The 22447-nt window shown below is 41.9% G+C and overlaps 1 protein-coding gene across 4 annotated transcripts in view; it reads right to left on the bottom strand.

Annotated features, from left to right (window-relative positions):
• Positions 1-22447, bottom strand: part of AFF1 (ALF transcription elongation factor 1) — a 161444-nt gene that overhangs the window by 51691 nt on the left and 87306 nt on the right. For all 4 annotated transcript variants that reach the window (XR_012639237.1, XM_074950549.1, XM_074950550.1 and 1 more), the window contains one exon: positions 1077-1121. Coding sequence is in view for 3 of the 4 variants with exons in the window: in XM_074950549.1 (XP_074806650.1) it covers positions 1077-1121 (45 nt within the window). In the remaining variant the exon portion in view is untranslated. The remainder of the gene's footprint in view (positions 1-1076; positions 1122-22447) is intronic.

Raw genomic sequence — 22447 nt, 5'->3', positions numbered from 1 at the left:
ACTTACGCAATGGTAACAAATATTGCACCTGGTAGTAAGTTTTTGTAGGATCATGTCTCAAAATGAAACAGTGCCCTGATTACATATTCTGGTTATGACTGACGGGTCAGAATATTGACTCTTTGAAGCAACATTGAGGGAAATGAGTGGTAGAAATATGCATCCATGATGAGATACAGAGCATTGGACCAGGGTTTAAAATCCTTGAAGTGCCTTTTCAAAATTAACTTGACTAGCTTCTGAAACAAATACATTTTCACACAATAGGTAGGAAGATGCTACCACTTAAGCCACCTACTGTTTGTATTTTCTACCACTTCTTATGAAACAGACCATCTTCTTATGTGATAACCCTACTAGAAGTTCGTGGAGCCAAATGCAGGAATGCCAGGCTTCTGGACTAGCTTTGCAAGAGCAGACCCTTAACTACCATGAATGTCAACTGGCTGAATGGCAGTGTTCTGCATTGATCTGCAGAGGTGAGATCTCCAGTCTCTAAGACCTTGTGTACACTGTCATTTTACAGTACTGAAACTTTCTCGCTCAGGAGTGTGAAAAAACACAACAACCCTTGAGCACGGCAAGTTTCGGCGCTGTAACGTGGCAGTGTAGACAGTGCTCCAGCACTGGTTGCTCCTTCCCATGTGCTCTCTCCCAAAGCTGGGGCTGTGACTACACAGGCCGGAGCAGCGCTTTAACGTTGCTAGTGAAGACATACCCTTCGTTTCATTCTCTCAGCCAGCAGGAACTGAAAGCACTGATGCGTTCAACATCTCTGGGAAAAGCAGGCTTTGCATTCAAAAACAGCAACCATCTAATTAAGATGCAGATTGGGTTGGTTCCATAGTATTTATTCTATATTGCTTGTAAGCCATCTTCTGTATTTTATCAGAGGCATTACTTTTAGATTCTGTAGGATGCACAACGAAACAATCCTGGTAATTGCATTGTGGTCTGACACAAAAGAAGCACAATACAATTTCTCCCAATTTTGCCTTTTAATAGGAAAGTGAAAAGAGACTCACTACACAAGTATCTGTCTTTAAGCAACTGAAGAGTTGCAGTGGTGCACTCACCTTCAAAATTTCTTCAACGCAATGGACTTCATTGGGGAAGGTTTGCTAAAATGTGAGAGAGAGAGACTTCTATTAATTTACATGAACACTTCATCTGAAATCAAAGATGAGCAAACGCATTTACTGATCAGATACTATAAATTTTGTGGAAGCTAGTAAATAAAACATTGATTAAACTAAAGATGTGCCCCCAAAATAGAGGTTATTAATACTAGGAGTCCTCTTACAAAGCTGGGGCTTTCAGGTCCTTGCTGAAGGGAACGAGGATTGGGGTGGGGCGAAGAAAGGTGAGGCTTCTATCCATAAACAGAAACATCTGTTGGATCCTATCATGTGCTCATTCAACCTCAGCTGTGTTTCCGGCTCACGTTCATGTCTTCGCTTCTGAGCGTTAGCTTTGCATTAACCTTTTTTTTGTGATAAACTACATACAGAGAAGAAAATCAAGCTCATTTATTGGAGGCACTTGACTTATTTGACCAACAGGGTGTCCCTCTCCCCCCAGCTTCATGACCTGCTTCGTTACCTTTACCAAATCAAGTGCACCCAGACCTGCCAGGTAGTGTCAGAAAATTGCTAGAAGAAACACCAGACTGAGAAGTAGAGACAGAGCTGGGTTAATGCACAGACAATACAGGTCAATGCCGAAAGCCCCAGCTCCTTGAGTCATGTGATTACATCAGACTCTGAGCTTTCATGTAAAGACAGTTTCTAGCTCCTATAGTTGTGATGAAAAGCGTGATAATATTACCCAAGTGTAACTGATGTAGTGACGTCTGCCACAGTCTGCAGACAGCCTGAAACAGCAGCTCTGGGGGGAGAGGGAGATGGTGGATGGGCAGCCCCATGCATCTCAAGGTGTGTTAACTCCAAGTTCCACTGCTCTGGGGGGTGGGGGGAGGTCCTCTCAAAACCACTAGCAGAGGACGCTGTGTGTGGCAGGAGGAGAGTGCAGTGGAGCTGGCCCACCCAAGGAGCCAGGTCCCAGAAGCTGAGGTAAGTAACATGGGTCCCCCTGCCTCTCTGGAGGTGAGGGGGACTCCTGCTACTTCTGTGGGAAGGAAGGCCCCATGCTGTTGCCTCTGCACACCTCAAGGAGTGGCGAGTGCCTCCTGCCACTACAACGAAGTGGGGAACAGGGTTACAGCAGAAGGGCAGCGCCTCAGGCTCCCTGTGTTGCAGTGTGCCTAAAACCATGGATTGCCCACAGGTGTGAATGGAGATCTGGGGCAGAGTCACTAACATTTGCCAATGATATAGCACAGAGCAGACGTTATAGCTTGTGCAGAGACATTAGTTTGTTTTAAATATCCCATTGGATATACACAGAGCACAGCGAGTAACAAAACCACCTAGTAGTATCCACAACACTCAGGCCAGATCTACACTATGAACTTACATCAGTAGAACTACCTTATTCAGCGGTCTGAAAAATCCACCCCCCTGTGCAACGAACGCAGTTATACTGACCTAACTCCCAGTGTAGACAGCGCTACGTTGGTGGGAGAGCTTTTCCCGTCGATATAGCTACCGCTTCTCGCGGAGGTGGATTAACTGCGCTGATGGGAGAAGCTGTCCTGTCCGTGTAGTAATGTCTTCACTGAAGCACTACAGTGGCGCCACTGCACTGGGGCAGCATTTTAAGCTTAGACCTGCCCTAAATGTGGATACAGCCAGGGAGGCAAGAGGAAGACAATGCCTCATACCTCTCAAGCACACAGATATAGAAGGTACCAACTCAGCCAGCTGATGCACAGTGGCATATGGTTATGGTCTACTGCACAAGGGGATGCTCAGTGGCAAAAAATTAATGGGAGGCCCTCTCATTCCAGCACCAAGAACAGCAAAGACTGTGAAAAATGTCAATTGACAGGACAGTACACTGCTTCAAAGTATCCACCTGACGTCTGGCCAGGGAGAACAAGCCTTCCTGATTTGTGTGTGTGTTTCTCATTGACTATTTTCTATCCTAGTAGCAAAAGGCATCTTTTATACATACCGCCTCATACCTGACTAGCATCAGCCTTAGCCCAAAAAATAAATAAATAAATGAAATCAGGAAATCATTTAATAAGCTCCATTTGTCGAGCAGCTGCAATCACCAACTTGTGGTTAAAACCAACTTTTCATCCTTCATTGAGAGCATGGGGATCAAACCAAAACATCTCACTGTCAATGTAATTATGGAAGGGAGAAGGCTAGGGAGAAGGATTCTCTAGCATTAACTAAATGAGATCAGAAAGCTGCAGCTCTTGACCAGACCTCCACAGTTACCTGCAATAAAAACAGCAAAGCTGGCAAACAAGGGTCCTCAGTGCTGTCACTAGTAGGTCACTCTAACCTGCCACAGGTGTTTTCCATGTGTGTGTCTGTTCACATGTGGAAGAGGCAAGAGCAGACACATTCCTTTCCCTAGCATGCTAAACAAATGAGCATATTTCCTCCTCATCCCTGTAAAAGCTAGCAATATGTCTACACTCATGTACTGGAAATTTTACTTTTTCTCCGCAAAACGAATGTCATGGGTTTGATTCTGATCTTTCTTACACCAAAAGTCACTCCTCTGGGTTAAATGAGTTACCAAGATGAGACATCACTGATATCTGAGAGAGAGAGAGAGAGAGAGAGAGAGAGTGTGTTCATTCGTTCAAGAGACAAAAAAAGAAGCAAAACTCTTGCATTACTGTGGTGGAGATATAAACATATCACAGCTCACATTGCACAAAGGAGCTCTTCCCTTCTTTTTAATGTCAGCAATTGTAATCCTGTAGTCCAACAGTCTAACTAAGGTTTGGTCTACTCTAGCAACCTACGTCGGTATAACTACGTGGCTCGGGGGGTGTAGAAAATGCACACCCTTGAGCGATGCAGTGACACCGACATAACTCTCTGTGTAGACACTGCTATGTCGACAGGACAGCTTCTCCCGAAAACATACCTACCACCTCTCAGGGAGGTGGAGTACCTATGTGGCTGGGAGAAGCCCTCCTGCCAGTACAGGTAGCATCTCTGCCTCCGCTGCAGCATTTTAAGTGAGGACAAGCCCTTAGGTCCCAGTGTCACAACTGGCCAACGCCCCACGAGCTCTAAAAACATGCATGTCCTCACACTGAAATGCAACAGTCTCACCTGAGAAAAAGACTCTTCTGAAAACATTCTGGTACAGCAGGGGGTCTCACGTTTCATTGCGCCATGACCCCCTTCTGACAACAAAAATTACTACACGACCCCAAGAGGGGGGACTGAAGCCTGAGCCTGCCCGAGCCCCGGGTGGGGTGGGGAGGCAAAGCCAAAGCCCGAGCCCCACTGCCCCAGGCGGGGGATGGCCCAAAGCCGAAGCCCAAGGGCCTCAGCCCCAGGCAGGGGCCTGTAACCTGAGCTCTGCTGCTCAGGGCTTCAGCCCTCTGGCTTTGGCTTCGGCCCCAGGTGGTGGAGCTCGAGCTCCAACCCTGGACACGAGCAAGTCTAAGCCAGCCCTGGCGGCCGCATTAAAATGGGATCGCGACCCACAGTTTGAGAACCGCTGCTGTACAGCATGCAGCACCTGAGAGGACCAGTTACAGAAGGGATTAAAAAGGTTCTCGAAATAGTGGATAGACAAGGAATTAGGTCCAGAGCCTGGCTCAAGTATCAAAGTCCCTTGGCCTTTACAATATAGTAACTGAAAATCAAGTTCGCTTTTCTGATATAGGATCTCACTGTATTTAGGGGTTAATTGGTGGCAAAAGTGGAACACTGTTAACTGAGGCAGGAGGAAACCAACCAGGGTCAGTTCTCTTCTCTCCCTGTCTGTGAGTTCACACCCCTTGACTCACTCAGTGCAGACCTGCTGAAGTGGAGTTTCTGAGCTTGGTTCAGTTTTCTATACCGCAACTCCTTACTGTGAAATCATCAGGAGGATTCAGTGTGATTCTGTACGCTCATGACTGCCGGCTGACTGTACAGCACGGTGCTCACATGCTAGCAAGAGACAGGAGATACCTTCTCCCGGTACAGTAAAGAACATGCAGCTGAAACACCCATAGCCCCCAAAAAAACACTTCAGCACTGGGCAGTGACAGCACAGCACTGTTTTCTCTACTATACCTTATTGCAAGGGGATCTTACTTGTGTCTTCTCAGATATGTCACATTTGACTATAGCCATGACCGTAAGAGCACAAGCAGTTCTGGGGATATCGATCTGCTTTCACTCTTACGCTAACAGATAAATTCAAATGTAAAATATCTACAGTAATGAGGAACTAGATGCCACTACAGGAGAATCTCCCTTCCCTACCACCAACCCCCGCCCCCCGTAAAGAGAAAAGTCAAACCTGTGTTCCTGAGAAATATTTAGGTTAATATTTGTACTCTGATATGTTGCCCTGTGATAGAAAAAACTGAAGGACACACCACCACCAATAAATGTGCAGGTGGCAAAGAGAACTGTTGCCAATGAATGGACTGGCACCATCTGAATCAGATACACATCGAAATGTTTACTTTACAGGGTTCAGTCACAAACTGTCCCAAGTAAAAATGGATATTTATTTTCAGTGCCAAAAAAATAATTTATGACAGAACCACTTGAAGATACAATTTGGTTTTGAGAACCAGATTCTCCCCTGGTGCTGTGGGTCAGCACCAGGATTTCTGCATTATTTTCATGCTGATCCTCTGTGGGATGAAAGGGGTCAGCTAGCTAAACGACCATGTGGGAGCGTCTTAATACCTCCTACACAGTGCAGAACCGATCTCTCCGAATCAGCCTAGTCAGGGTCTGAACAGAAGATGAATTTGTGGGCCCAGGAAGGGGCAGTGGATCTGCACTTATTAGGACCCAGGGACCCCAGTGTCCTGTACAACCAGCACAGAGGGGCTACAAATGCTATTTCAGCCCAGAAGCAATGGAATTGCAATGTCAAGGGGCTGTCAGGCCATGGGTTGGGGGGTGGGGATGGGGAGGGAGAAGAGAGATGCACATGTGTGAGAGTGTTTCATTTTTCTGGCTGTTCTCCTGCGCCCATCACTGTGGTATCTGAACAGCCATGAGTTCCCCTCCCTAACCTTTTCACACCCCAGCCATATAGAACTTGAATTTCTGGGCTTTATGTAGGTGGAGAGAATATTACTCAGAATGAAGAATGTAAATCTCTGCTTTGTTTCAACATGTTTCCTAACATTAAACCACCTTTATTACCTAGAAGCAAGCACGTTCCTTGCCAGTTCTGTAGAGACGAGAGGAGTTGGGGGAAAAAAACAATTGTTGTCCAAAGAAGAGAGAGTTAAAAAACCCCAAACCCTGAAGTACAACAAAGAAAAAAAAAAATCATAAAGCAGCTCTATTGAACAATTGTGGGTTCAGAACATTAAATAGCATATGTTGTTTTCTATCCCTTTGAGCAGTTTTACAGCCTTTAGAGAGAACACTAAACATTTACTCTAAGGAAAACTAGATTTAACACCATGCATATTTTCTGGCTGACACTGCCATTTGTACACACTCCAGCTAGGATTTCTTCATGACACGTTCATACTAAATTTCAATTAGGGAATGATGCAGACTCCACGGAGAACCATATTACCAGCCCCACCCCTACCCATCTTAGTTACATGCACAAAACCATAGACATGGTGCCTACTGGCAGAGTATATTTAAAAGCATCCAGAAAGTATGTGTGTGATGCTGGCAGACCAAGTCATCAGCTCATGATGAGAAGGAGTTCCCCAGAGTTATTCTGGGTAGCCCTCAGAGACTTTAGGGAAACTGGCAGATTACTACATCTCTGCTACCATTTGCAACTACAGACTGTGACTCACCTGTACATATATTTTATCTGCTTTAACATCTCAATAACTCTCGTTTCCTTTTCTTAGCTAATAAACCTTTATTTAGTTTACCATGGAATTGGCTACCAGTGTTGTCTTTAGTGTAAGACCTAGAGTACCAATTGATCTGGGTAAGTGACTGATTTCTGGGGACTGGAAGCAACCTGAATGTGATGTGATCTTTGGTGTAGGGGACCATTTATCACTAAGTCCAGTTTGTCTGGGTGACAAGATAGAATGTAGCATCTAAGGCAGCAGTTCTCAAACTTTTGTGCTGGTGACCCCTTTCACTTAGCAAGCCTCTGCGTGCGACTCCCCTTAGAAATTAAAAACCCTTTTTTATATATTTAACATTATAAATGCTGGAGACAAAGCGGGGTTTGGGGTGGAGGCTGACCCCCCCCCCCCATGAAATAACCTCGCAACCCTCTGAGCAGTCCTGACCCCCAGTTTGAGAACCCCGATCTAAGGGGACTGTATGTGCCTGCATGGTAAGACTGGTATAGTGATCCAGGAGTTCACGTCTGGTACCTGCTGGGTGAAATCTAATGATAGAAAACACCACCAGTTTGAGGTATCTTCCCTGTTTTCTGATCGTCTGCCCTGAGGTAACCGTTCTCAGTTGTGAGCTACTCCAGACAACGTGACAATATTCATTTTCCATGAAACAATGAGGGAAAAAAAAGATACTACAGACTCGCATCATAAGATTTTAAAATGTGCATCTATGAAAGTGGTATCTGCAGTTACAGTAATTAGAATACTATTACAAGGACTAATAGTTCTCATGCTTCATGGGAGCATAAGTTAACCTTTAGGAGTAGGGACAAGAAAAAAATAATTATTGCACCACTATCTAGGTGCAGTATGGACATTTTGCTTTTCTCTAAAGCACAAGGTGCTGGCTAATGGCAGAACCTGAATGCTGGACTACATGGACTAATAAAATGCTCCTGTACAGCAGTCCCTTTATTCAGTCCTCTATTTGATGGTGGTTGTGGGTGCTTTTAGGGAAGTGTTTCTCTCTTCATGGGCAGAGAGAAATAACAAATACTGGAAAGGATTTGGCTTTGTGTGTTAAAAGCCAAACAAAATAATGCTACTGATGGGCTTAATCCAATGTACTTCAGCACACGAGTAATCAAAATCAATAGTAGCACTCACACACTTAAAAATGCTGAAATGCTTTGCTGGATCAGAAACAATGCTCAGTGGTTTGCACGATCAAGCCCAATATATCTTCAAGCATTTCCCCGTATGTAGAGTTAAAAAACCATCATACACAAACAGGGAAGCAGAAGACAGATGTTTAATAGTCTTCCTCTAAAACAGACTTCACCAATCCAGGGCAGGAATACGTGTTGGGGGAGAGAGGGAGTTCCTAATTTAAGAAAGTATGTTAAAATAAATTCTGCACAGTCCTACTTGACAGAGGACAGTGATTATGTGGCAAAGGCCGCAGATTCAACTTGGTGACCAAGTCCATGTGCCTTAAATGACCATAAAGGTTGCTGGTGTCTCACACCTTGCACAGCTCTGCTGGGCATTTTGAAGAGGGTCAGGAGGAGGCCAGAATGAGAAGGATCGAGGCACTGGTAGTCAGCTATGGCACAGTGCTATCTGGTGCACAAATGACGTGCTGTATCTGATCAAAAGTTCATCTGGCAACCAGTAACGGTTCAGTAACCAGCACAGGGAGTAATGAAGAGGAAGATACAACTTCAGTTCATCTGGCCTGAGGAGACCCTTTTGTGTTGACCTACCACAGCTGGAAGGTCATGGCAACAGGAATAGTGCTGCTGCTTTGGAGGCTGGTGAGGGAGAGAGAAAGACTTAACAGAATGACAACCCAAAGTCTGTCATATTATTCAATAAATGGAAGAGATGTCTGAGGTCCCATTCTCTCACATTCACTCAGCAGTCCAAGAGCTTTTTAAACTGTAACAAAATGCAACCAAAATTTTCCAAGCTTCGGAACCTAAAGTTGGGCACCTCAATCCATATTTAGGGTCCAAAAAAAAAAAAAAAAGTGACCTGGTTTTGAGGGATTGGGGAATTCTTAATCCAAACCCCTCTGGTGTACATTTAAATGTTACATTTCTTATTTAACAGAAAGCACCACAATATTCTACAATTACGGTCCAAAACAGTATGATTACACTATTGTGAACTGTACTGGACCATTGCCGTGGAATACTGTTGTATTTTAATTCTTCCCATTAAAGCAGGTGTAGGCATAAAACAGGAAAAAAGAAAACAATACATACTTTGCCAGGAGATACGAAATATATTTTAGAAAGATTAAATTTATATTGTGAGAAGTCTCCAGATCCAGGAAAGCAAGTATTACAATACTCAATCTGGAATTAAACTAATAAAATGAAACATATTCAGAAGGTGCAATGGCTAATACATAATTGGTGCCAAATTAGGAGGTATTCATTGTAAGCTTAATTTCTAATACTAATAATTTTTTTCATAGCTAGAAGATCTCTTACTATTAAATCATTAGCAGACACAACTGGAAAATGTCTACACTTTTGTGAGATATGACACAGACTGTGGCATACACCTTGTCCTCCTCCATCTCCTGCACACCCTAAAACAAGATAGTTGCTACAATGAATTAAAAAAAAGCCCATATGCTTCACATATATGAAGAGGTTCCTTTCTTCCCCCTCTCCACGCACCCATACATCTTTTAACTGGATTCCTTGCAAGGTGTGCAACATACACAGTAGTTTAGAGCATTTGCTGTCAACAAAATTGTTCTCAAGACAAAATTGGCCATACATGACTTCACCAGTCACAGGGTGTCGTTGATTAAGCAAATGAGCACTTTTAAATTGGCAGCAAGAACGGCATACCGATTGTGCAGAGATCTGTAAAGCAGATTCAGATGCGGATACTAACTGGAATGGAAGTGAACTGCCTTTCACGAAAGCATTAAGGTGTTACGGACCTTTCTGTTCATTCCTGCAGCACTACTTTCCACACCACTGCTTATCTGCACGCCTACTACTGTCACATTCTGTTTAGAATTTCCTCTGCGATATCCTGTACAGAACAGACAGCCAGTTTCTCGATATTGATCGTACAGGGTAGAGCTGAATATTGGCTTGAGTCGTTGCAGGATTGTAGATTTATTTTTATAAGAATTTGATATTTGAGCAAATATTCTGACATTTTTCAATCAAAAGGACATTCGGATGTGTATGTGTATATCTTCTAAAAAGAAAATATATCAATGTAAGAACTAAGAATACTATAAGTAAGAACTATACCATGTTTACCTTCAGATGGATTTTTAACGTGAAGAGAGCATCCTGAAAAGTTCAAGGAATGCAAGCAGGCACTAGAGATTGAGCCTTCAACCCATGCATTCTAGCCCATTGGCTGCACTGCTAATTTTGTTTGGTTACTGGTTATGACCTTTGTCACTAAAGAACTATTAAGATGCAAGGTAATCTATACGCACTAGAAGGTAGTGTTATTTTAAAAAAGTCAGATTAATCTCAGCTGTTTTCTATTGAATAAATTGGTGCTTTTTTAAAAACACAAAACAAACAAACAAAAAGGTTAAGTGCCCTGGCTTTTGCCACTTGAATGTTATGAAGCCAAATTGTAAATACAACAACAAAACTGTGTTTACATGCAGGACTTATTTGAAAACCACAAAACAAAGGAAAATTAAGCTCAAGGCTGCTGTACTGTCCTCAATTCATCTGTATGTGTCTAGTTACTATAGCAAAGGCTTCAGAGCTGGGGGAGACCTTGCATATTATAGAAGTTTTATTATCTGCATACAGCAAGGCAAGCTGAGGACAGCACGGCATCCTATCCTCAACTACAATCTATTACCTGTATTCTGGGGGATTTAAACTCTTTCCTCTTAACATTACTAGAATGTATTTTTTCTGCATTTTGTTAAAATAAACTAGTCCACAGTTGAATCCAGAAATATACTGGGGTAAAACAAGATACATTCTAGGAACTCTGTTACTGTTGTTACTGGATGTGGTAATGTTCTGCAATGTATAGTAGAAGATTGTTAAAACATCTAACAGGAGCTGGCCTGGTTAGGCCCAAATTTTATTTTCCGATTGATAGAGAGAGAGGCACTCTTATGGTGATGGGCACCAGTAATAAGAACCTGAACAGATGCTTTCTAAAAGGTTAAGATGTTTTTTCTTTTTTATGAAATAGATCATGGATGTCTTTGGCCCACACAGGGCTAAAATATGGCTCATGGCCACCCTCTCTTTTCAGGGGTAAGACTAAGTTACTTTAGGTTTTTACTGCTGCTACACTCAAACAGCGAGTAATTTCTATGCTTCCATTATGGATGATGTATGTAAAAGCGAACAGGAAGGTCACGTGAATTTATTTCTGGCAACAATAATTTATGTACATTTATAACCAAAGTACACACTGTCCTATTGGCAGGCTGTCAACATGGATGGCCTTTGTTGGCATATTTGAAAGAGGCTTCAATGTTGCTGCAGATAAAGTATGTTAATTTAACAGATCTATTTTTTCATCCAAATCAAATCTCTTTCATAGTGGAGCTTTTGGTGCACTGGAAATTTATTATTTTATCAAGAGTTCATGGAAAAAAGGTCTTCCAGGTCTGGTCTCTAAGAATTTGTTTTATGCACAAAACATTTTCCTTTAACAATTCATGAAGCAGCATCCGTCTAATGCGAGGTGATTTTCTTCCTATGCAAAGTCCTGTTGTTAATCTCAACAGTGCAGATTTGCTACCAATACAAAACAAGACCAATAGACAGAGAATAACTAATAACAATGTGATCATGTCAGATGTCCCCAGATTCACATGTGTTTTGTCTAGCATGTTCTTACCCAATATTACACATGACCGTTTATTGAACCCTAAGCAGCCTTGCCTGTCAACCCAAGGAGAGTCACATAAATGCAATCCCATTTGCAACAGTTCACCAGTGACCTTTTGAATGAATCAAAAGAAGTAAGGGACTTTCCTGCAGTCAGGAAAGGGAGTAAAAAAGAGTGAGGAGGAGGAGGAGGAGGAGCAGCACTGAAGTTCGGAGAATCGGACAGGAGCTCTACGGGGAACAGAAGGCTCAACCACTACTGTCAGCTTATTTTCTGCATGATTCAGTCCCTACTGAGGATATGAACTTGCATGAAAGCCCAGAGGATACTGGGGAAAGCTCTAGAGACCAGATACCAGAAACCAACAGCACTGTGTATATAGGGACACTCCGTAATGTTAAGGAGAGTCAACTAAAGGAGTGAAGTCAATGTGCATAAATGAAAGCATGTTTAAACCCTGGTGTGGATGCTTTTATTCAGGAGTATAGTGGCCTTAGATCGCAGTAGCTCCTCTGAAGAGGTTACGTTATAGCAAACTAAAACTTTACTACTGAATGAGATTATCCACACAGGGATTTAATGCACTTTCATTTATGCACACTGACTTTACACCTTTAGTTGATTTGCCTTATCTTTCCTGCATGTCCCCACACAGACAAACCCCAAAGAGGAGCAGCGGTCATAAAAAGTACATCTTCCTGCAGAGTTAGTCCAGGCTCTTACCTGAGTGTTGCCTATTCCAGATACTACCTCCAAAACAATGATCAAAGATTGTGGTGCTTTAAATCCAGGCTAGCTGGCATGGTTGCGTGTATAGGTTTGTGCCCAGGTTCTCCTTTAACCAGATTTGTAACCCTCCCACTTTGTCCGCCAATACCTTTCCACAATTCCTCCTAGGCCGTATTTTTGTCTCCTCTACCTACTCCCTTCTCCTGCAAAGGCACTGCTGCTGCTCCTGTATTTCCAACTAGGCCATTGTTTGAATGAAAAAAAAAAAAAAGAAAAAAAAGACTGAAAACATAAGAAGGTGATGACTCAAACACGCTGTGCATGAGGTGCTGGTGAAAGTGATTGCCCACAACAGCCCCCTGGAGCATAAAACCACATTTCTGTTTCCTGCCACAGGTTTCACCAGCACCTCCCCCTTCTAACAGGCACAAATAGATATTCTGTTTGATGTGTTATTTAAGGCACCACTAATCATTTTGGATAAACATAGTTTCAGCTGGCTGGGGAAGCCAGACAACTCTGGAAAGCCTACACTCTAGGTTTCTCTACCCAGGAGCGCAGCAGCAGAAGCGAAGGCAGTCTCTGGTTTTAGGGACGGATCTTACTTCTCCTGAAGTCAATGCAAAGCTTTCTGTGGTGCAGAGTCATACTCTTACAGCGGCCGCAGATTAGGAGCACAAGCTTCGAAGCCAGCTGGCACCTCTTCACAGCGCTGCAGGGTTCCAGAATCCACAGCACAGTGAACAGTACAGTATAACCCTGGGGCACCTTACACAGTTTGATTAACTAAATTTCAGATTGCGCAGCTTCAGTCCTCAGCTTGCATCCAAGCCATGCACCCACCCGTCCGAGACAGCATCCTGCAGAGATTTTTAAATGGCCATTTGAAAAGGAATAGCATTGTTTAATGCTTACACTTGTGTAAAGTATTCTTACACCATCTAACACACGGCCATTTCTTGGGGATTTGGGAACAAATTAGAGTTTAATCTAAATGGACATGCACTCTTAATTTGAAATCTAGTCAATTGTTAAAAATCAGTTAAATACAGATATGACACTTACTCTTGATCACCCCCATAAACTTGAGGTTTTATCATCATATTTTCCTGTTTTTAAAATGCCTCTCCCACCTGTTCTTGTGTGAACGATCCCCACCAACCCCTGGAGAACTTACCACTACACAGGGGAAACAGTAACTTACTAAACACAAAGATCTGTCAAATGCACAAAATAAGCAAACGGGTGGAAAAAAAGATGACATTTCCCTCTGTAGTTTCTTTCAGTTACAGAAATCTTGTGTTTCTTGTAACAATACCAGGTTAAACAATATTCAAAAATAAGTGATTTTTTAAATAATGAAATAGGATTTGACCCAAAGCCAACTTAAGTCAATGGGAGTCTTTCTATAGGCTTTGGATCAGGACCCTAGGGAATCAGGCTCAGACCTTGGAAAGACTTGCTTAACTTTAAGGAGGTGAACATTCCCATTGACTTCACAAGGACCAGGCTTCAATGGGACTACTTAAAGTTAAACACATGTGTAAGGCTTTACTTTTTAATTCTCTCTCCAACTATGTGATTTTTGCATTAACCCCAAACACACACTTACTTGATTTAATTGATTTTAAGGTAAGACAGGACTGGTATGATCATTTAGTCTGACCCTTGAGGAAGCCATTTACTTAAGTTTCAAACTCTGCAGTAACTGACAGCATCCCTAATAAATGGCTTGGGAAAATCATAAGATTTTGAAGGCCATTTTTTATTAAATATGTTGTTTTACTAGGGTTAACTCCCACTGAAACCAACAATCCACAGATCTTTATCTGACAACAGGACCCTTTATACCAGATGATGGATTCATTATAGGAAATTCAGGAACCCATCAGCAGTGAAGCTTAAATTTGTAAGAAAGGAGACTGAATTTTCTCAGGAAGTAGCCCAAGACTATGGAATTAACACCGGACTCACCGCTTTCAGAGCCAAGAATAAAACTCACTTTGACTTATAGCTTTTCCCCAACACACAAAAAGGAAGATAGAAGAAAGGGGAGGGGAGTGAGAAGAGGAGGCAGCACAAAAAAAGCAAAACCAAAACACAAAACCAATTAAAAAAAATCAACTCACTACCTTTGTGGAAAGAGGAAAGGAAACCATACGTAGGACTCTGAGGCTCTGACAAAGGCTTTGTGAGGTGCTCAGAGATCACAGTGGTGATTTCAGCGTAAACAACTGGAAAGACGCTTTCTGGGGGCAAAATAATTTCTCCACCACAGAGACTGACCTGATTTCCGAGCACGCTGGTGCAAGAATAAGAATTAAAAAAAATCTGTTTGTCACTGTACATGGTATTAGTTTCACTTTTGCGTTTCTAGAGGGTGGGAAAATAAAAAGCTTTCACATTCTGGTTTACAGGCACTAAGCGCAATGCTGCGGCATCGAAGTAACAACACTGTAGAAAATGTTTAAACTTTTTTTCTCCCCATTAAAAAAGCTGACACCGAAATTTCAACAAAACATCAAAAACACATTATTTATAAAGTCATTTCTCTAAAAAATGAACACAAAACAATAATTTTTGGCCCTAAACTATGAGCCTGACCAGCTCCATCAAAGTCCACGTGAATTTTCTTTAAATATTTCACTTTTTTTTTAAATTAAAAAAAACATTGTAACTATTCTATGGAAGGTTTACCTATTTACTTCTGTTTACTTCCTCTGCTCTCAAATACTACAGTGCAGTGTTCATTTGATGTTATTCCACTGATTAGCAACCGTACAATGCTAAAAGTTATTTTGTTCCTATTCAGTCTTATAGATGAGCTAACTGTAAACTCAGCAGTCCATCCCCACAAGAGAAGACAGAGCAATTCCCTGCTGCCACAGCAGTCATCGTGGGCTTGAAAGCAAATCAAACTATTTCCATGGACTTCTACTCTTGCTTTCTTAAGCTGACATGAGATGACCCCGACAATTGAAGCATTTTACATCTAAATGTTCAGTAAACAATGGTTGCACTGTAGTGTTTATGCATGAATGCCCAGAGGAAATCAAACATTCGTTAAAGATTTTACACGCTTTTCTAGCCCTGAGATGGATTATTTTGCTCAATCTAAAAATAAACTGATTCTTTTAAAAAACAAAAGCTGATTAATATTCAAGTGACTCCTATGTCTCTAATTGGTCTTCACCCAATTATAACTGAAATCCAAATAAAACAGATTAATATGAAAATTAAGTGTATGACAACCTGTACTAAATACGGTACATCTGAGAATTCCAGTCAAGAATTCTTATTTCACAAATTAAGTTGCGGGTGGTGGTTTTGTTGGTTTGTTTTATTGTTTATTTTGTTTTAATAAGAAGTCTTGGTACTAAAATATCTCTTCGCTCTATGGATGCGCATCCCCAACTTTCTATCCTAAGGAAGAAGTTTCCTTCTCTTAGAATCAAGCCGAAAGAGTCTTGTAATAATTAAAAAAAACCCAGATTACAACCACTATTTAGAAGTCACATTCTATGATCAAAACACTGTACAATCACATTAGCTACTTAATCCCCAATGCTTCCTGCCCTTCCCTTATAAATATGTCAGTGTTGCTCCTGACACAGACCACAGATTTCAAGCCATGATTTCACAGAGCAGAAGAACCTTATTCACCTGTGTACCACTTCATCTCTCCTATGTTTAAGGCACTTCTTTGCAGTGACTCAAGTTAACTTTCCTCCCCTCCTCCCAAAAAACGCTGCTCCCAAAAACTTTTCAACTCCATGCAGAACAGCCCCCACGACCTAAAAGGACTATGAGCTGGAACCTCTGGATTCTTACATTCAGAAACCTTCACATTCCTCAGTGAAAATGGGACAGAAGTTGGGAAGAATAAAAAAGGGTTAAAAAAACTCCTCAGATTGAGGTAATGGGGATCTTCACTACCCCTTTATGACAGACCAACTTTTCATTTGACGTAGGCGTTGTCAGACCCAACGCTGTTTCCAAGAAAGCAGCAAACTCAGGCCTTGGCTACACTTGTGAGTTACAGCGAAATAAAGGAGCCCCGGGCGCACTAGCTCACTATCCGTCCACACTGGCAAGGCACATAGAGCCTCTGACTCCGCGGCTACAGTGCTGCTGGTACTCCACCTCGGCGAGTGGAATAACGTTTGCTGCACCCCCACTGGAGCGCTGCGGCGCCAGTGTGGACAAGGTGTTGCATTACTGCGCTCTGATCAGCCTCCGGAAACATCCCATAATCTCCTTAAGTCAACTGGCCACTCTGGTCATTGTTTTGAACTCACTGTAGGACTGCAGATATGCCCTTTGAAAACTCCGTTTCTGACAGCCAGCTGCTTATCTGCTCCGAGACAAAGCAACCATTACTGTGGAATGCTGTGTGCGCATGAGAGAGAGAGAGAGAGAGAAAGGCTGGGGGGCGGGGAGGTCTGCTGCTGTCTGAACTTACAAGACAGAATGCTGACACACTTTCAGCCCCCCAAAACCCCACTCTCTCCCCCCACACACACACAACACACTCCCTGTCACACTCCACCCCACATTTGAAAAGCACGTTGCTGCCACCTGCATGCTGGGATAGTTACCACAATGCATTGCTCTCTGTGGCCGTTGCAAGAGCTGCTAATGGGGCCACGCCAGTGCGCTTGTAGCGGTCAGTGTGGACAGACTGCAGCCCTTTCCCTACTGCTCTCTACGATAGCGGGTTTAACTCAAAGTGCTCTACATTTGCAAGTGTAGCCATGCCCTAAGACCACTAGTTTCAGTACTGAAACTTCTGCTTTCCTTCTAGACTCTCTCATATTGGTCATTCCACTGCGGGAACGCTTCAAAGCGCATCAAGGCCTCATCTAAAATAGAAAAAGTATGCCAGTGTTGTTATACAGGTGTAGCTATACCAGCCAACCTTCTCGCTATAGACGCAGCTTACACTGGGCAAAAGTGTGCTTTTGTTGATATAATTTATGCCAGTTCCCTGAATAAAAGCCTCATTATAAGAAAAAAATTCACATCCGTAGCTGACATTACTATATCAAAAATTTTAAGTGGAGACCCTGCCATAAGGGCTGTTGCACCTTAATGAATTTCGAAGGAATGATTCTGTGGCTTGATACATTACATACATCACTTGGTTCTCCCAAATAGGATTTAACATATGGGTCTTTAACATGAATGGCTCTTTCAAAATGCACCCATATTTTACTTTAATTGGACAAATCAAGTATAACATTAAATTACCTAAAAAAAATTTTATTAGTGTAAAAATATTATAATTGTAAATATAAATCCACAGGTCAGAAAATTCAAATTACGGAGTAAACATTTTCAACAATTTAAGAACTTCTGTTTTCAAAAGTGACTTAGGCCCAGATTTTTAAAGATATTTAAGCATTGCTCTGCTCAGGGTTGCAAAACTTAAGAGTGACCTAGATGGCTAAATCCGATTTTCAGAAGTGACTCAGGCACTTGGGAGCCTAACTCTCATTGAAAGTTAATGGTAATTAGGCTCTTCAGTGACAAAAGTCACTTCTGAAAATAGGGGCTTTAGCTGTCAGAGGGCTTGTCTTCACTGCAGCAGTAGCTCAAGGTACAACCTGAGTACTTCTCTTCACCCAACTCTTGTGGCACAAAATCTCTAGCTTAAGTGAACTGGTGCTTTAAACTTGAGCTAGCTGTGTGAAATGCTTTTGAAAATGCTACTTAGGTACTTTTGAAACTTCATCATGCAGTAAGGGAAAGATGTAAAATAATAGCAGGGCTACAGGCCAATAGGTTCCTATTTTTCTTCAGTTCCCAGAAGATGAAATGATCCTGATTGGATGGCGAGGTGATTTGGTTCCTTCCTTGTAGGAACAATAACTTTGCTAAAATAATGCCACACGACTGCATGATGTATAAGGGCCCTACCAAATTCACGGCTGTGAAAAACGCGTCACAGACCGTGAAATCTGGTCTCCCCTGTGAAATCTGTACAGGATAGGGTAAAGGTACACAAAAGACCAGATTTCACAGGGATAAACCAGCGTTTCTCAAACTGGGGGTCCTGACCCAAAACAGATTGGGGAGGGCGGTGGTGGAGGGGTTTGCAATGTTAATGTACGCTGCCTTCAGAGCCGGAGAGCAGTAGCTGCTGTTGGCCGGGCGCCCAGCTCTGAAGGCAGCGCCCTGCCAGCAGCAGCACAGAAGTAAGGGTGGCAATACTGTGACCCCACTACAATAACCTTGCAACCCCCCCACAACCGCCTTTTGGGTCAGGACCCCGAGTTACAACACAGGGAAATTTCAGATTTAAATATCTGAGATCATGAAATTTACAATTTAAAAAAATCTTACGACTGTGAAATTGACCAAAATGAACCGTGAATTTGGTAGGGCCCTATGAATAATTAAAACCCAGCAATGGGGCCAAAAGATGTTTTTTATGGTACAGGACTCTTGTCTTGTTTAGTGTGTGGGTTACCAGGGCATCTGACAACCTCTACCTAATAAGAAACTTTTCCATGTGTTATCCACAACTGCTTTCTTCAGGGTTTCTTTTACCTTTTTCTGAAGCAGCTGGTACTCCATTGGAGACAGGATACTGGACTAGGTGAACCATATGTCTGATCCATGGCACTTCCTATGTTTTCTATGTTACTGTTTTTAAGGGACATTTCATGGTTTTCCTCATACATACTGCTCACATGACAAAGACACTCGAGTGAGAAATTGCCACACTGCAGATAAAAATATCCTATCTAATTTATTCTTTACATTTTAAGGAATCTAGAGAGAGATATGAAAACTTGAAGGCTTTTTATGAACCAGGTTCAGAAAAAGCTAGTCATAGGAATATAATAAACCATTATTCCATTCTTTGTCTGAAAGGACATCAAGTCTCTGTACTGGATTTATTTCAGAGATAATCCCAGAGCAGTCTGCTGCATGGTAGGCAATAAACGTTTCCCACTGTTGGGAAAGGAAAAAAAAATGAAAGACTGCAAACTGGGGGTATATATACTCTGAGGAAATATAAAAGGAAGGCTGTGAAACACACAAGGGATCATTGCTCCTACGCCAAACACAGTGAATGTAAATACAATTCACCTTCAGTTTCTTTGTTAATATTTTGTTTCCATAAATAAGACATTTTTGCTAAAATTAACACCACCCTGTCATACAGAGAAATGGAGGGGAAACTAATCCTGCTTTGTAGTGAGGAAAGCCACGTAAGCAAGGAAACGAGGAAGACCTCGAGCACTGAGGCAGCACAGACGATATCCTTCCAATACTTCCAGACAGAAGATACGTATTGCAAAACCCAGCCCCAACAGAGTAGGCCAGATACGTTATGGCAGATTCAGTAAACGTTCAACCGCAGAGTTTTTCTTTTGTAAAAATACTCATTTATTTAAGTCAAAGGTGTTGCACCCTTCACTTTCATCTGAATAGAAGTCAACATAGCAAGTCAACATTTATAATTTAAAGACTCTCCATAGCTCATAGCTTTAAGCATTTTTTCTTTGATATAAATATAATGAGCTGACAAGCTGAATATTCAAAATGAGCGACCCACATATTTTTAAAGGGAGAAAGACTGGTTGGCTATGAATTTGACTCAACATGGTATCCTCCTACTGTCACCTCACTCTCTAGCTTTACCTCTATTTGTAAAATCTATGTCGTCTGCATAAACCACTGTTAGCTAGAACACAGCCCATAAGGAGCACTGTAACAAACCAGTATCTTGTGCAATGGAGGAAAACAAATCTTAACATAAGAAGTGATTTTGACTACAAGATTCCCAACTAGTACTAATGCAGCGTTCAGGTTTAGAAGTCAACCACTCTAAAGTCAGGAAATTCTAACGATTAACATTTCCCCCACCATCTTAAAGCCCCATTCCGCATTCTGCACTTTATTATACAGATTGTAAAACAAGCAGCTAACACATCAAGGTTTGTATTTAACGAGGAATAGAGAGTACTTAATCTGTACAACATCTCAGGCATAGCATTACAAGGGAAGCCCTAACTTTGAATTTTCTGACTTTTCAGTGCTTTATTTGCAAACTTCAAAGCTCCATTAAAACAAGTGTTTGCATTTAGGTCCTTATTTCAGTGAACACTTAAGCACATGCATAAATGCTTTGTTGAACTGGGACCTTAATTTCCCTGAGGTTTTAAAAGCAATTTTATTTTTTAGTTATTTTGGAAAAGAATAAGTGCTGCTAAATCACCACAGTTCATCCTAAATGTAAGCAACTCGGGAGGAGGGGGGGGAAGGAAATGTAACGTGGGTCTTTGCCAATTTTAAGTGAGCATACCTTTAGAAATAATGAATTGATTTATCATTTTTTTCCTTCTTTCTCAATAAAGGTTACTAAAAATAAACCAAAGTAGAAGTTCGTAGCTCTGCATTATGTAGCAAAAATTTCAATGGGAAAATATGGAGAAAAAACAGTTTTCTACATCCGTAAACAGCAAAAAAACAGCTGAGTCAGCTTTGCACGCACAAAATGTTACAAATATCTGAGTGGAGGGCAAGCAAAGATGATGTTGTACCCCACGAATTTGCTGTGCAATGTTCTCCACATTACACATTTGATCAAAATGAGGTAGCAGAGACTTCTGAATTAAGTAGCACTTCCCCTTACAAATTTTTCCCCCAGCCTAGTCCAACACAATATTCCTCGAAATATATTGTGATACTAATTTCAATTTATAACACCCCCTCCATTTTCATTGTGTTGCAGGTTTTAGTCTGACTCAATTACCAACATTGTAAAAACGAGGAGTCAAGGAGCCACCGGACTCCTCATTGTTTTTGTGGATACAGACTAACACGGCCACCCCGCTGATACTTGGCAACGTTGTAAAAGTTGTCAGAGTTGGGAGCAGTTTGGGCAGCTACATGGGTGGTGACAGCTGGCTTATTTGGAACACAGAAAAGCAAGTCTGCTTTGTTTTCTGACAACGAGGAGATAGTTAAGGTTTCCGGGATCTGAAAAATGCTGTGACTCTTCCCCTCCTGAGCAAGGGCAAAAGCAATTTTAAACCTAGGCCAAGGAAGGAGATTTGGATTCCTTGTTTCATACCCTGACAGTTATTACTTTTTCCACTCCATACTCTCCCACTGTTTGCCATTCCATAGTAGCATGTTACATGCCAGCATTGCTATGTTCAAGAGTTAACACTCTATTGGGACCAACAGGTCAGTTTTCACTTTTCTCAGAGCAATCTTTTCCAGCCGTCTTCCTTTATCTACCCACCTTTCACATATTGAAGGTTTTCTTTGCAACCACAAGGGCTAGAGACATGGCGATATGAAATTAAAGCTCTTAGATTCTGGAGCACAATGGCAAATTCCAAGAGAAGTAACACCCTTCCTTCAGACTGGAAGAAAGGTCACATGGTTAAGATACTGGCCTGGGACTCAGAAGAACCAGGAATCATTCCCAGATCTACTGAAGACTTTCTGTGGGTCCTTGGTCAAGTTATTTAATCTCTCTTTGCCTCAGTTCTCCATCTCCAATAACAGACATAATGCTTCCTGTCCCCCATTTTTGTCTGGTCTATTTAGACTGTAAGCTCTTTGCAGCAGTGACCCCCCCATACTGTGTACAGTGCCCAGCACAATGAAGACCAGATCTCAGATAGGACTTACAGGCACTACCATTGTGCAAGCAAATCAATAATTATGTGACAACTGACACAGCTACACAACTGCATTAGACACAGGGCCCAAGCTATGAGCAATGAACAATGGGAAGTGAACAGAAGCTGTATCTTAAACTTCAGCTGCAGTGATCATCATCAGTGAGAACTACGACAACTACATTTATCCTCTAGTTAAGCAAAATGCACATCTGAATAATTCCTCTTTAAACCACCTAAACTGGAGATTATATTGGCATTGCTGAATAACACTCCATGCCAGGGTGGAGTATCATTATCTACAATCATTACAGCTGGCAAATCATGTAAA

Source organism: Natator depressus, chromosome 4, assembly GCF_965152275.1.
Source record: "Natator depressus isolate rNatDep1 chromosome 4, rNatDep2.hap1, whole genome shotgun sequence".
Taxonomy (NCBI): domain Eukaryota; kingdom Metazoa; phylum Chordata; order Testudines; family Cheloniidae; genus Natator; species Natator depressus.
Note: the sequence above shows the minus strand (reverse complement) of the source record. Positions and strands in the feature narration are given on the sequence as shown.